This window comes from Oncorhynchus mykiss, chromosome 27 (assembly GCF_013265735.2).
Source record: "Oncorhynchus mykiss isolate Arlee chromosome 27, USDA_OmykA_1.1, whole genome shotgun sequence".
Taxonomy (NCBI): domain Eukaryota; kingdom Metazoa; phylum Chordata; class Actinopteri; order Salmoniformes; family Salmonidae; genus Oncorhynchus; species Oncorhynchus mykiss.
The window spans coordinates 46,099,643-46,115,594 of record NC_048591.1 but is presented as its reverse complement, the minus strand read 5'-3'; the positions used below and the strand labels follow the sequence as shown (position 1 = coordinate 46,115,594).

The following is a 15,952-nucleotide window of genomic DNA, read 5'->3' as shown; positions in this document are numbered from 1 at the left end:
ACCAGCAACAAACACCATAAGCAAAAACAATACTCACAGGTGATGACAAAGTGCTATGGAGGTGCTCAAACAAAAGGAGAGGTTTAAGACACAAAGAGAGAGTGAAACAGAGCGATCTACATACATGGCATTTACACAGAGAGGGAGGATGAGGAGTGGGTTCTGTAAGGGAGGATGTGGAGTGGGTTCTGTAAGGGAGGATGTGGAGTGGGTTCTGTAAGGGAGGATGTGGAGTGGGTTCTGTAAGGGAGGATGTGGAGTGGGTTCTGTAAGGGAGGATGTGGAGTGGGTTCTGTAAGGGAGGATGTGGAGTGGGTTCTGTAAGGGAGGATGTGGAGTGGGTTTTGAAAGGGAGGATGTGGAGTGGGTTCTGTAAGGGAGGATGTGGAGTGGGTTCTGTAAGGGAGGATGAGGAGTGGGTTCTGTAAGGGAGGATGAGGAGTGGGTTCTGTAAGGGAGGATGTGGAGTGGGTTTTGTAAGGGAGGATGTGGAGTGGGTTCTGTAAGGGAGGATGAGGAGTGGGTTCTGTAAGGGAGGATGTGGAGTGGGTTCTGTAAGGGAGGGTTCTGTTATGGCTTCGTCCAGGGCACATAGGGTGTCATTTGGGACTGAACGTCTCTCTCACTGTGAGACTAATCAGATGTGTTCTGAGAACGCCCATCCTGCTCAGAACACACTAGAACACTCTGGAACACCGCTGAACATTCTGTCGCCACAGACTTAATGGAGGCATCAGCACTTCTCAGAACAGGGGCCGGTCTGTGTCTGAGTCCTCCAAGTCTCTCTTGCTCTCGCTCACTCTCACTCTCTGTCAGTCTCTCTCCTCTCTCTCTCCTCTCTCTCTCCTCTCTCTCTCCTCTCTCTCTCTCTCTCTCTCTCCTTCTCTACCTCTCTCTCATCTCTCTCTCTCTACCTCTCTCTCTCCTCTCTCTCTCCTCTCTCTCTCTCTCTCTACCTCTCTCTCTACCTCTCTCTCTACCTCTCTCTCTCCTCTCTCTCCCTCTCTCTCTCTCTCTCCTCTCTCTCTCTCTCTACCTCTCTCTACCTCTCTCTCTCCTCTCTCTCTCCTCTCTCTCTCCTCTCTCTCTCCTCTCTTTCCCTCTATCCTCTCCCTCTTCTCTCTCTCTCTCTCTCTCTCTCTCTGTCTCTGTCTGTCTCTCTCTCTCTCTGTCTCTGTCTCTGTCTCTCTCTCAATTCAAGGGGCTTTATTGGCATGGGAAACATGTGTTAACATTGCCAAAGCAAGTGAGGTAGATAATATACAAAAGTGAAATAAACAACAAAAATTAACAATAAACATTACACATACAGAAGTTTCAAAACAATAAAGACATTACAAATGTTATATAAATATATATATATATAAGTATATATATACAGTGTTGTAACAATGTACAAATGGTTAAAGTACACAAGGGAAAAAAAATAAGCATATATATGGGTTGTATTTACAATGGTGTTTGTTCTTCACTGGTTGCCCTTTTCTCGTGGCAACAGGTCACAAATCTTGCTGCTGTGATTTCACATTGGAATTTCACCCAGTAGATATGGGAGTTTATCAAAATTGGGTTTGTTTTTGAATTCTTTGTGGGTCTGTGTAATCTGAGGGAAATATGTCTCTCTAATATTGGCATACATTGGGCAGGAGGTTAGGAAGTGCAGCTCAGTTTCCACCTCATTTTGTGGGCAGTGAGCACATAGCCTGTCTTCTCTTGAGAGCCAGGTCTGCCTACGGAGGTCTTTCTCAATAGCAAGGCTATGCTCACTGAGTCTGTACGTAGTCGAAGCTTTCCTTAATTTTGGGTCAGTCACAGTGGTCAGGTATTCTGCCGCTGTGTACTCTCTGTTTAGGGCCAAATAGCATTCTAGTTTGCTCAGTTTTTTTGTTAATTCTTTCCAATGTGTCAATTAATTATCTTTTTGTTTTCTCATGATTTGATTGGGTCTAATTGTGCTGCTGTCCTGGGGCTCTGTTGGGTCTGTTTGTGTTTGTGAACAGTACTGTCCCAACAGAGTACTGTCCCAACAGAGTACTGTCCCAACAGAGTACTGTCCCAACAGAGTACTGTCCCAACAGAGTACTGTCCCAACAGAGTACTGACCCAACAGAGTACTGTCCTAACAGAGTATACTGTCCTAACAGAGTATACTGTCCTAACAGAGTACACTGTCCTAACAGAGTATACTGTCCCAACAGAGTATACTGTCCCAACAGAGTATACTGTCCCAACAGAGTACTGTCCCAACAGAGTACTGTCCCAACAGAGTACTGTCCCAACAGAGTACTGTCCCAACAGAGTACTGACCCAACAGAGTACTGTCCTAACAGAGTATACTGTCCTAACAGAGTATACTGTCCTAACAGAGTATACTGTCCTAACAGAGTATACTGTCCCAACAGAGTATACTGTCCCAACAGAGTATACTGTCCCAACAGAGTATACTGTCCTAACAGAGTACTGGCCTAACAGGACTACCTACTCTGTTAGGTCTGGACTTAGAAATGTCCAGAAAAGCAAAAAAATGTGTCCATTAAAATAACTAAATAAATAAAATTGTAAATAGATAAAATTGTTCAGAAACAGAAGACAGACACTGGGTTAGAGGAACTTTGCCTAGAAGGTCAGCATCCCGGAGTCACCTCTTCACTGTTGACGTTGAGACTGGACAGAGGAACTCTGCCTAGAAGGCCAGCATCCCGGAGTCACCTCTTCACTGTTGACATTGAGACTGGACAGAGGATCCCTGCCTAGAAGGCCAGCATCCCGGAGTCACCTCTTCACTGTTGACATTGAGACTGGACAGAGGATCCCTGCCAAGAAGGACAGCATCCCAGAGTCACCTCTTTGACGTTGAGACTGGTATTTTGCGGGTACTATTTAATGAAGCTGCCAGTTGAAGACTTGTGAGGCGTCTGTTTCTCCAACTAGACACTAATCTACTTGTCCTCTTGCTCAGTTGTGCACCGGGGCCTCCCACTCCTCTTTCTATTCTGGTTAGTGGCAGTTTGCTCTGTTCTGTGAAGGGAGTAGTACACTGTGAAGGAAGTAGTACACTGTGAAGGGAGTAGTACACAAGATCTTCAGTTTCTTGGCAATTTCTCTTATGGAATAGCCTTCATTTCTCAGAACAAGAATAGACTGATGAATTTCAGAAGAAAGGTCTTTGTTTCTGGCCATTTTGAGCCTGTAATCGAACCCATAAATGCTGATGCTCCAGATGCTCAACTAGTCTAAAGAAGGACAGTTTTATTGCTTCTTTAATCCAAACAGTTTTTAGCTGTGCTAACATAATTGCAAAATGGTTTTCTAATGATTAGTTAGCCTTTTAAAATGATGAACTTGGATTAACTAACACAGCGTGCCGTTGGAACACAGCAGTGATGGTTGCTGATAATGGGCCTATGTACAGTTGAAGTCGTAAGTTTACATACACTTAGGTTGGAGTCATTAAAACTTGTTTTTTAACCACTCCACAAATTTCTTGTTACTTTGTGCATGACACAGGTCATTTTTCCAACAATTGTTTACAGACAGATTATTTCACTTATAATTCACTGTATCACAATTCCAGTGGGTCAGAAGTTTACATACACTAAGTTGACTGTGCCTTTAAAAATTCCAGAAAATGATGTCATGGCTTTAGAAGCTTCTGATAGGCTAATTGACATCATTGAGTCAATAAGGAGTGTACCTGTGGACGTATTTCAAGGCATACCTTCAAACTCAGTGCCTCTTTGCTTGACATCATGGGCAAATCAAAAGAAATCAGCCAAGACCTCCACAAGTCTGGTTCATCATCTGTACGAACAATAGTACGCAAGTATAAACACCATGGGACCACGCAGCTGTTATACCAATCAGGAAGGAGACGTGTTCTGTCTCCTAGAGATGAACGTACTTTGGTGCGAAAAGTGCAAATCAATCCCAGAACAACAGCAAAGGACCTTGTGAAGATGCTGGAGGAAACGGGTACAAAAGTATCTATATCCACAGTAAAACGAGTCCTATATCAACATAACCTGAAAGGCCGCTCAGCCAGGAAGAAGCCACTGCTTCAAAATCGCCATAAAAAAGCCAGACTACGGTTTGCAACTGCACATGGGGAAAAAGGTTGTACTTTTTAGAGAAATGTCCTCTGGTCTGATGAAACAAAAATAGAACTGTTTGGCCATAATGACCATCGTTATGTTTGGAGGAGAAAGGGGGATGCTTGCAAGCCGAAGAACACCATCCCAACCGTGAAGCACAGGGATGGCAGCATCATGATGTGGGGGTGCTTTTCTGCAGGAAGGCCTGGTGCACTTTACAAAATAGATGGCATCGTGAGGAAGAAAAATTATGTGGATATATTGAAGCAACATCTCAAGATGTCAGTTAAAGCAAGTTAAAGCTTGGTCGCAAATGCGTCTTCCAAATGGACAATGACCCCAAGCATACTTCCAAAGTTGTGGGAAAATTACTTAAGGATAACAAAGTCAAGGTACTGGAATGGCCATCACAAAGCCCTGACCTGAATCTTATAGAAAATGTGTGGGCAGAACTGAAAAGGCGTGCGCGAGCAAGGAGGCCTTACAAACCTGACTCAGTTACACCAGCTCTGTCAGGAGGAATGGGCCATAATTCACCCAACTTATTGCGGGAAGCTTGTGGAAGGCCACCTGAAACGTTTGACCCAAGTTAAACAATTTAAAGGCAATGCTACCAAATACTAATTGAGTTTATGTAAACTTCTGACCCCCTTGGGAATGTGATGAAAGAAATAAAAAAAATCAGCCGGGTTTCCAACTGCAATAGTCATTTACAACATGAACAATAATTCTAGACTGTATTTTTGATCTATTTGAAGGGACATGAAAGAAAAGTGCTTTTCTTTCAAAAAACACGGACGTTTCTAAGTGACCCCAAACTTGTTTCGTACAGTGTGTGTAAATGCATTCAAATATATACGTTTAAAAAAGCCATAACAAAGCCCAATCCCGTGAACTTTGACCCATCCAGGTACGTAGGGGACATGTTAGCGTGGCTGCACCAAGCCACCGCATCGGAGAAGGAGCACCTGGAGGCCCTGCTGAAACAGGTCACAGCACGAGGTAACCTAAAACCCTCACGCGATCCCTATGGCAACGAATGACCGCTTGATCTCTTCTAATCCTAACCTTTGTGCAGGTAGTTAATTCTCTCGTGTGTCTTGTCTGCGTCTGACTGACTGCCTTCCCTTTAGCACCAGGAGTGGATGAGACCATGCAAGAGGTGGTGGGACACATCACTGAGGGAGTCTGCAGACCTCTTAAAGTAAGACCCTCCAACCCAGTGTCTTTGTGTGTACATTTCCGTTTTTTCAGTCGACTGTATTTGACTGTAGAACTAATAAAATAAATACTACTGGAAAGACTGACTGTCCTGGGATAAATACTACTGGAAAGACTGACTGTCCTGGGATAAATACTACTGGAAAGAAATTATGTCCTGGGATAAATACTACTGGGTAGACCAACTGTCCTGGGATAAATACTACTGGGTAGACCAACTGTCCTGGGATAAATACTACTGGATAGACCAACTGTCCTGGGATAAATACTACTGGATAGACCAACTGTCCTGAGATAAATACTACTGGATAGACCAACTGTCCTGGGATAAATACTACTGGATAGACTGACTGTCCTGGGATAAATACTACTGGAAAGAAATTATGTCCTGGGATAAATACTACTGGAAAGAAATTATGTCCTGGGATAAATACTACTGGATAGACCAACTGTCCTGAGATAAATACTACTGGATAGACCAACTGTCCTGGGATAAATACTACTGGAAAGACTGACTGTCCTGGGATAAATACTACTGGAAAGAAATTATGTCCTGGGATAAATACTACTGGAAATAAATTATGTCCTGGGATAAATACTACTGGATAGACCAACTGTCCTGGGATAAATACTACTGGAAAGACTGACTGTCCTGGGATAAATACTACTGGATAGACTGACTGTCCTGGGATAAATACTACTGAATAGACCAACTGTCCTGGGATAAATACTACTGGATAGACTGACTGTCCTGGGATAAATACTATTGGATAGACTGACTGTCCTGGGATAAATACTACTGCATAGACTGACTGTCCTGGGATAAATACGACTGGATAGACCAACTGTTCTGGGATAAATACTACTGGATAGACTGACGGTCCTGGGATAAATACGACTGGATAGACCAACTGTTCTGGGATAAATACTACTGGATAGACTGACTGTCCTGGGATAAATACTACTGGATAGACCGACTGTCCTGGGATAAATACTACTGGAAAGACTGACTGTCCTGGGATAAATACTACTGGATAGACCGACTGTCCTGGGATAAATACTACTGGATAGACCGACTGTCCTGGGATAAATACTACTGGATAGACTGACTGTCCTGGGATAAATACTACTGGATAGACTGACTGTCCTGGGATAAATACTACTGGATAGACTGACTGTCCTGGGATAAATACTAAATATAAGATGGCTTCTCTTTCAGGTGCGTCTGGAGCAGGGAATCTTGGCTGAGCCGGGTTCTGTTCTACTCTACAAGCTGTCCAACCTGCTCAAGTTCTACCACCACACCATCAGGTAGGTAGTACCCTGACCTCTGAACCTGACCCCTGACCCTAACCCTCAAGGCACTACAGAGGGTAGTGCGTACGGCCAAGTACATCACTGGGGCTAAGCTGCCTGCCATCCAGGACCTCTATACCAGGCGGTGTCAGAGGAAGGCCCTAAAAATTGTCAAAGACCTCAGCCACCCCTCAGCCAAAAGGCTTCTCAACAGTTTTTACCCCCAAGCCATAAGACTCCTGAACAGATAATCAAATGGCTACCCAGACTATTTGCATTGTGTGCCCCCCCCACCCCCTCTTTTACACTGCTGCTACTCTCTGTTTATCATTTTTATGCATAGTCACTTTAACTATACATTCATGTACATACTACCTCAATTGGGCCGACCAACCAGTGCTCCAGCACATTGGCTAACCAGAGCAATCTGCATTGTGTCCCACCACCCGCCAACCCCTCTTTAATGCTGCTGCTACTCTCTGTTCATCATATATGCATAGTCACTTTAACCATAGCTACATGTACATACTACCTCAATCAGCCTGACTAACAGGTGTCTGTATGTAGCCTCTCTACTGTATATAGCCTCTCTACTGTATATAGCCTCTCTACTGTATATAGCCTTTCTACTGTATATAGCCTCTCTACTGTATATAGCCTTTCTACTGTATATAGCCTCTCTACTGTATATAACCTCTCTACTGTATATAGCCTCTCTACTGTATATAGCCTCTCTACTGTATATAGCCTCTCTACTGTATATAGCCTCTCTACTGTATATAGCCTCTCTACTGTATATAGCCTCTCTACTGTATATAGCCTCTCTACTGTATATAGCCTCTCTACTGTATATAGCCTCTCTACTGTATATAGCCTCTCTACTGTCTATATCCTCTCTACTGTATATAGCCTCTCTACTGTATATAGCCTCTCTACTGTATATAGCCTCTCTACTGTATATAACCTCTCTACTGTATATAGCCTCTCTACTGTATATAGCCTCTCTACTGTATATAGCCTCTCTACTGTATATAGCCTCTCTACTGTATATAACCTCTCTACTGTATAAAGCCTCTACTGTATATAGCCTCTCTACTGTATATAGCCTCTCTACTGTATATAGCCTCTCTACTGTATATAACCTCTCTACTGTATATATCCTCTCTACTGTATATAGCCTCTCTACTGTATATAACCTCTCTACTGTATATATCCTCCCTACTGTATATAGCCTCTCTACTGTATATAGCCTCTCTACTGTATATAGCCTCTCTACTGTATATAGCCTCTCTACTTTATATAGCCTCTCTACTGTATAGAGCCTCTGTACTGTATGTAGCCTCTCTACTGTATATAGCCTCTCTACTGTATAGAGCCTCTCTACTGTATAGAGCCTCTCTACTGTATAGAGCCTCTCTACTGTATATAGCCTCTCTACTGTATATAGTCTCTCTACTGTATATAGCCTCACTACTTTTTTATCCTCTCTACTGTATATAGCCTCTCTACTGTATATAGCCTCACTACTTTTATATCCTCTCTACTGTATATAGCCTCTCTACTGTATATAGTCTCTCTACTGTATATAGCCTCACTACTTTTATATCCTCTCTACTGTATATAGCCTCTCTACTGTATATAGCCTCTCTACTGTATATAGCCTCACTACTTTTATATCCTCTCTACTGTATATAGCCTCTCTACTGTATATAGTCTCTCTACTGTATATAGCCTCACTACTTTTATATCCTCTCTACTGTATATAGCCTCTCTACTGTATATAGCCTCTCTACTGTATATAGCCTCTCTACTGTATATGTCCTCTCTACTGTATATAGCCTCTCTACTTTATATAGCCTCTCTACTCTATACAGCCTCTCTACTGTATATAACCTCTCTACTGTATATAACCTCTCTACTGTATATAGCCTCTCTACTGTATATAGCCTCTCTACTGTATATAGCCTCTCTACTGTATGTAGCCTCTACTGTATATAGCCTCTCTACTGTATATAACCTCTCTACTGTATATAGCCCCTCTACTGTATATAGCCCCTCTACTGTATATAGCCTCTCTACTATAGCCTCTCTACTGTATATAGCCTCTCTACTGTATATAGCCTCTCTACTGTATATAACCTCTCTACTGTATATAACCTCTCTACTGTATATAGCCTCTCTACTGTATATAGCCTCTCTACTGTATATAACCTCTCTACTGTATATAGCCTCTCTACTGTATATAACCTCTCTACTGTATATAACCTCTCTACTGTATAAAGCCTCTACTGTATATAACCTCTCTACTGTATATAGCCTCTCTACTGTATATAACCTCTCTACTGTATATAACCTCTCTACTGTATATAGCCTCTCTACTGTATAGAGCCTCTCTACTGTATAGAGCCTCTCTACTGTATATAGTCTCTCTACTGTATATAGCCTCACTACTTTTATATCCTCTCTACTGTATATATCCTCTCTACTGTATATAGCCTCACTACTTTTATATCCTCTCTACTGTATATAGCCTCTCTACTGTATATAGTCTCTCTACTGTATATAGCCTCACTACTTTTATATCCTCTCTACTGTATATAGCCTCTCTACTGTATATAGCCTCTCTACTGTATATAGCCTCTCTACTGTATATAGCCTCACTACTTTTATATCCTCTCTACTGTATATAGCCTCTCTACTGTATATAGCCTCTCTACTGTATATAGCCTCACTACTTTTATATCCTCTCTACTGTATATAGCCTCTCTACTTTATATAGCCTCTCTACTCTATACAGCCTCTCTACTGTATATAACCTCTCTACTGTATATAGCCTCTCTACTGTATATAGCCTCTCTACTGTATATAGCCTCTCTACTGTATGTAGCCTCTACTGTATATAGCCTCTCTACTGTATATAACCTCTCTACTGTATATAGCCTCTCTACTGTATATAGCCCCTCTACTGTATATAGCCTCTCTACTGTATATAACCTCTCTACTGTATATAGCCTCTCTACTGTATATAACCTCTCTACTGTATATAACCTCTCTACTGTATAAAGCCTCTACATATAACCTCTCTACTGTATATAGCCTCTCTACTGTATATAACCTCTCTACTGTATATAACCTCTCTACTGTATATAGCCTCTACTGTATATAACCTCTCTACTGTATATAGCCTCTTTACTGTATATAACCTCTCTACTGTATATGTCCTCTCTACTGTATATAGCCCCTCTACTGTATATAGCCTCTCTACTGTATATAGCCCCTCTACTGTATAAAGCCTCTCTACTGTATATAGCCTCTCTACTGTATATAACCTCTCTACTGTTTATAGCCTCTCTACTGTATATAACCTCTCTACTGTATTTAGCCTCTCTACTGTATATAGCCTCTCTACTGTATATAGCCTCTCTACTGTATATAACCTCTCTACTGTATTTAGCCTCTCTACTGTATATAGCCTCTCTACCGTATATAACCTCTCTACTGTATATAGCCTCTCTACTGTATATAGCCTCTCTACTGTATAAAGCCTCTCTACTGTATATAACCTCTCTACTGTATATAGCCTCTCTACTGTATATAGCCTCTCTACTGTATATAACCTCTCTACTGTATATAGCCTGTCTTTTTACTGTTGTTTTATTTCTTTACTTACCTATTGTTCACCTAATACATTTCTGGCACTATTGGTTAGAGCCTGTAAGTAAGCATTTCACTGTAAGGTCTACTACACCTGTTGTATTCAGCATTTCACTGTAAGGTCTACTACACCTGTTGTATTCAGCATTTCACTGTGAGGTCTACTACACCTGTTGTATTCAGCATTTCACTGTGAGGTCTACTACACCTGTTGTATTCAGCATTTCACTGTGAGGTCTACTACACCTGTTGTATTCAGCATTTCACTGTAAGGTCTACTATACCTGTTGTATTCAGCATTTCACTGTAAGGTCTACTACACCTGTTGTATTCAGCATTTCACTGTGAGGTCTACTACACCTGTTGTATTCAGCATTTCACTGTAAGGTCTACTACACCTGTTGTATTCAGCATTTCACTGTGAGGTCTACTACACCTGTTGTATTCGGCATTTCACTGTGAGGTCTACTACACCTGTTGTATTCAGCATTTCACTGTAAGGTCTACTACACCTGTTGTATTCAGCATTTCACTGTGAGGTCTACTACACCTGTTGTATTCAGCATTTCACTGTAAGGTCTACTACACCTGTTGTATTCAGCATTTCACTGTGAGGTCTACTACACCTGTTGTATTCAGCATTTCACTGTAAGGTCTACTACACCTGTTGTATTCAGCATTTCACTGTAAGGTCTACTACACCTGCTGTATTCAGCATTTCACTGTGAGGTCTACTACACCTGTTGTATTCGGCATTTCACTGTAAGGTCTACTACACCTGTTGTATTCAGCATTTCACTGTAAGGTCTACTACACCTGTTGTATTCAGCATTTCACTGTGAGGTCTACTACACCTGTTGTATTCAGCATTTCACTGTAAGGTCTACTACACCTGTTGTATTCAGCATTTCACTGTGAGGTCTACTACACCTGTTGTATTCAGCATTTCACGGTAAGGTCTACTACACCTGTTGTATTCAGCATTTCACTGTAAGGTCTACTACACCTGTTGTATTCAGCATTTCACTGTAAGGTCTACTACACCTGTTGTATTCAGCATTTCACTGTAAGGTCTACTACACCTGTTGTATTCAGCATTTCACTGTGAGGTCTACTACACCTGTTGTATTCAGCATTTCACTGTAAGGTCTACTACACCTGTTGTATTCAGTATTTCACTGTAAGGTCTACTACACCTGTTGTATTCAGCATTTCACTGTAAGGTCTACTACACCTGTTGTATTCAGCATTTCACTGTAAGGTCTACTACACCTGTTGTATTCAGCATTTCACTGTAAGGTCTACTACACCTGTTGTATTCAGCATTTCACTGTAAGGTCTACTACACCTGTTGTATTCAGCATTTCACTGTAAGGTCTACTACACCTGTTGTATTCGGCATTTCACTGTAAGGTCTACTACACCTGTTGTATTCAGCATTTCACTGTGAGGTCTACTACACCTGTTGTATTCAGCATTTCACTGTAAGGTCTACTACACCTGTTGTATTCAGCATTTCACTGTGAGGTCTACTACACCTGTTGTATTCAGCATTTCACTGTAAGGTCTACTACACCTGTTGTATTCAGCATTTCACTGTAAGGTCTACTACACCTGTTGTATTCAGCATTTCACTGTAAGGTCTACTACACCTGTTGTATTCAGCATTTCACTGTGAGGTCTACTACACCTGTTGTATTCGGCGCACGTGACAAATAAACTTTGATCTGATTTGACCTCTGAACCTGACCTCTGAACCTAACCCGGCTTAAGTTATACCATCACACCATCAGGTAGCTAGATTCCACACATCACCACAATAAGCCCTGTCCCAAACCCCCACAAAACACCAAGATCACATGACAGTAAACTGGTCAAGGTGGTTTGATACCATCTCTCTCATCTTTCTAAATGCCTCTATATAGCCTTTATACAGTGTTGTTAATTTAGAGTTCACTGTTCAATGATGCCCTCTCTGTCTCTCTGTCTCTCTTTCTGTCTCTCTGTCTCTGTCTCTCTGTCTCTCTTTCTGTCTCTCTGTCTCTGTCTCTCTTTCTTTCTCTCTGTCTCTCTCTCTGTCTCTCTCTCTATCTGTCTGTCTCTCTCTATCTCTCTCTGTCTCTCTTTCTGTCTCTCTGTCTCTCTCTCTCTGTCTCTCTTTCTGTCTCTCTGTCTCTGTCTCTCTTTCTGTCTCTCTGTCTCTCTCTCTGTCTCTCTCTCTATCTGTCTGTCTCTCTCTATCTCTCTCTGTCTCTCTTTCTGTCTCTCTGTCTCTCTCTCTGTCTCTCTCTCTATCTGTCTGTCTCTCTCTATCTCTCTCTGTCTCTCTTTCTGTCTCTCTGTCTCTGTCTCTCTTTCTGTCTCTCTCTCTGTCTCTCTATCTGTCTGTCTGTCTCTCTCTCTCTCTATCTCTCTCTGTCTCTCTTTCTGTCTCTCTGTCTCTCTTTCTGTCTCTCTGTCTCTGTCTCTCTTTCTGTCTCTCTGTCTCTCTCTCTGTCTCTCTATCTGTCTGTCTCTCTCTCTCTCTATCTCTCTCTGTCTCTCTTTCTGTCTCTCTGTCTCTGTCTCTCTTTCTGTCTCTCTGTCTCTCTCTATCTGTCTCTCTGTCTCTGTCTCTCTCTGTCTCTCTTTCTGTCTCTCTGTCTCGCTCTATCTGTCTGTCTCTCTTTCTGTCTCTCTGTCTCTGTCTCTCTGTCTCTGTCTCTCTCCCTCTCATAGTTGTATCGTGGGCACCAGTGTAGCCTCCCTGCTGATGACCATCGAAGAGATGCACATCCTAAGCAAGAAGATGTTTTTCAACAGTCTCAGTCTCCACGCGAGCAGGCTCATGGACAAGGTAGGCGTTTGTTGTTTTTAGTAAACTAAACATCACTTTGTTGATGACCTCATATAGAGCTTCTATTTTGTTGCTCTGATTGGACACGGCTATCACCTATCACAGTATTTTGTTGTATGAATACGATCCGTGAACATGTACAGAGATGAACAGTTTGAACAGCTGACATAAAAACATCCCAGAAATATTCTATTCACACAGAAAATGTTTTTTCTCTCCCAATTTTGTGTACAAATTTCTTAACATCCCTGTCAGTGAGCATTTCTCCTTTGTCAAGATAATCCATCCACCTGACCAGGTGTGGCATATCAAGAAGCTGATTAAACAGCATGATCATTACACAGGTGAACCTTGCGCTGGGCACAATAAAAGGCCACTTTAAAATATGCAGTTTTGTCAACCAACACGAAGCCACAGATGTCTCAAGTTTTGAGGGAGCGTGCTACTGGCGTGCTGACTGCAGGCATGTCCTTCAGAGCTGTTACCAGAGAATTGAATGTTCATTGATTCATAAGCCAACCCCCCAACGCCTTTTTAAAGAATTCCGCAGTACGTCCAACCGGCCTCACGACCGCAGACCTGGGTCGGGAGGGGGGGGGGGGGGGGGGGGATTTCTGTCTGTAATAAAGCTCTTTCTTGGGGGGAAAACTAATTCTGATTGGCTGGGCCTTGCGCCACACTGGCTGGGTCTGGATCCCCACTGGCTGGGTCTGGATCCCCAGTGGCTGGTCTGGCCCCCCCAGTGGCTGGGTCTGGCTCCCCCAGTGGCTGGGTCTGGATCCCCACTGGCTGGGTCTGGCCCCCCCAGTGGCTGGGTCTGGCCCCCCCAGTGGCTGGGTCTGGCCCCCCCAGTGGCTGGGTCTGGTCCCCCAGTGGCTGGGTCTGGCCCCCCAGTGGGTGGTTCTGGCTCCCCAGTGGCTGGTTCTGGCTCCCCAGTGGTTGGGTCTGGTTCTGGGTCTGGGTCTGGCTCCCCAGTGGCTGGTTCTGGGGCTGGGTCTGGTTCTGGCTCCCCAGGTTCTGGTTCTGGGTCTGGGTCTGACTCCCCAGTGGCTGGTTCTGGGTCTGGGTCTGGCTCCCCAGTGGCTGGGTCTGGTTCTGGGTCTGGCTCCCCAGTGGCTGGTTCTGGGTCTGGGTCTGGCTCCCCAGGTTCTGGTTCTGGGTCTGGGTCTGGCTCCCCAGTGGCTGGTTCTGGGTCTGGCTCCCCAGGTTCTGGTTCTGGGTCTGGGTCTGGCTCCCCAGTGGCTGGTTCTGGGTCTGGGTCTGGCTCCCCAGTGGCTGGTTCTGGGTCTGGCTCCCCAGGTTCTGGTTCTGGGTCTGGGTCTGGCTCCCCAGGTTCTGGTTCTGGGTCTGGGTCTGGCTCCCCAGTGGCTGGTTCTGGGTCTGGCTCCCCAGGTTCTGGTTCTGGGTCTGGCTCCCCAGGTTCTGGTTCTGGGTCTGGGTCTGGCTCCCCAGTGGCTGGTTCTGGGTCTGGCTCCCCAGGTTCTGGTTCTGGTTCTGGGTCTGGCTCCCCAGGTTCTGGTTCTGGGTCTGGGTCTGGCTCCCCAGTGGCTGGTTCTGGGTCTGGCTCCCCAGGTTCTGGCCTATTGACTGATTTTCGTTATATGAACTGTAAAATCTTTGACATATATTCATTTTATATTTGATATTTGTCTTCAGTATAGAAGTGACTTACCTCGTCCTGTGTACATGCTGTGTACATGCTGTGTACATGCTGTGTACATGCTGTGTGCATGCTGTGTACATGCTGTGTACATGCTGTGTACATGCTGTGTACATGCTGTGTACATGCTGTGTGCATGCTGTGTACATGCTGTGTACATGCTGTGTACATGCTGTGTACATGCTGTGTACATGCTGTGTACATGCCGTGTACATGCCGTGTACATGCTGTGTACATGCTGTGTACATGCTGTGTACATGCCGTGTACATGCCGTGTACATGCCGTGTACATGCCGTGTACATGCCGTGTACATGCCGTGTACATGCATGATGGTCCAACTTCCACATGTTCTATTTAGACAACAAAAAAATGTTCCTGTGCCCAAGCTAATGACATGCTGGTGCAGTAGTAGTTCAATAGGATATGGAGAAACATGTTGTTTTCTCAACCCTCACAGACAACTGTAAGACATGCAGATCTAAACGGGTCCCTAATTCACTATATAGAGCACTGCTTTTGACCAGGGCCCATAGGGCTTTGGTCTAAAGTAGTGCCCTATACAGGGAATAAGGTCACCATTTGGGACCGTTTGTGAGGAGAGCTGGTAGTTACCAGTTGGGACTGAGAAACAGCAGTCCGTTTCCTCAAATTGGAGTCCAAATATCCCGGATCACGGACAGGCCTCAGTCCAAACAACACTAGCTGCTATCAGATCAATAGCATGAATCACACTAACAACCCTCAACACCTCTCTAATCTATCGGCCTTGGGTTAGGCTGCTACTTTGTTACCTTCTCCACACCAGCTAATACCAGGGACACTGACTTCTACTAATCACATGTATTAGATGGAGAGGAGGAGAGATGGAGAGTAGGAGAGATGGAGGGAGGAGAGATGGAGAGGGGGAGAGATGGGGAGAGATGGAGAGGGGGAGAGATGGGGAGAGATGGAGGGGGGGAGAGTTGGAGGGGGGAGAGCTGGAGGGAGGAGAGCTGGAGGGAGGAGAGTTGGAGGGAGGAGAGTTGGAGGGAGGAGAGTTGGAGGGAGGAGAGTTGGAGGGAGGAGAGTTGGAGGGAGGAGAGTTGGAGGGAGTAGAGTTGGAGGGAGGGAGGAGAGTTGGAGGGAGGGAGGGAGGGAGGGAGGAGAGCTGGAGGGAGGAGAGCTGGAGGGAGGAGAGTTGGAGGGAGGAGAGT

At 44.1% G+C, this 15,952-nt stretch overlaps 1 protein-coding gene across 2 annotated transcripts in view; it reads left to right on the top strand.

The window, feature by feature from the left end:
- Positions 1-15,952, top strand: part of cog6 (component of oligomeric golgi complex 6) — a 185,037-nt gene that overhangs the window by 81,635 nt on the left and 87,450 nt on the right. For both annotated transcript variants that reach the window (XM_036964969.1, XM_036964970.1), the window contains 4 exons: positions 5,002-5,093; positions 5,225-5,295; positions 6,532-6,623; positions 12,981-13,098. In XM_036964969.1, the coding sequence (XP_036820864.1) occupies positions 5,002-5,093; positions 5,225-5,295; positions 6,532-6,623; positions 12,981-13,098 (373 nt within the window). The remainder of the gene's footprint in view (positions 1-5,001; positions 5,094-5,224; positions 5,296-6,531; positions 6,624-12,980; positions 13,099-15,952) is intronic.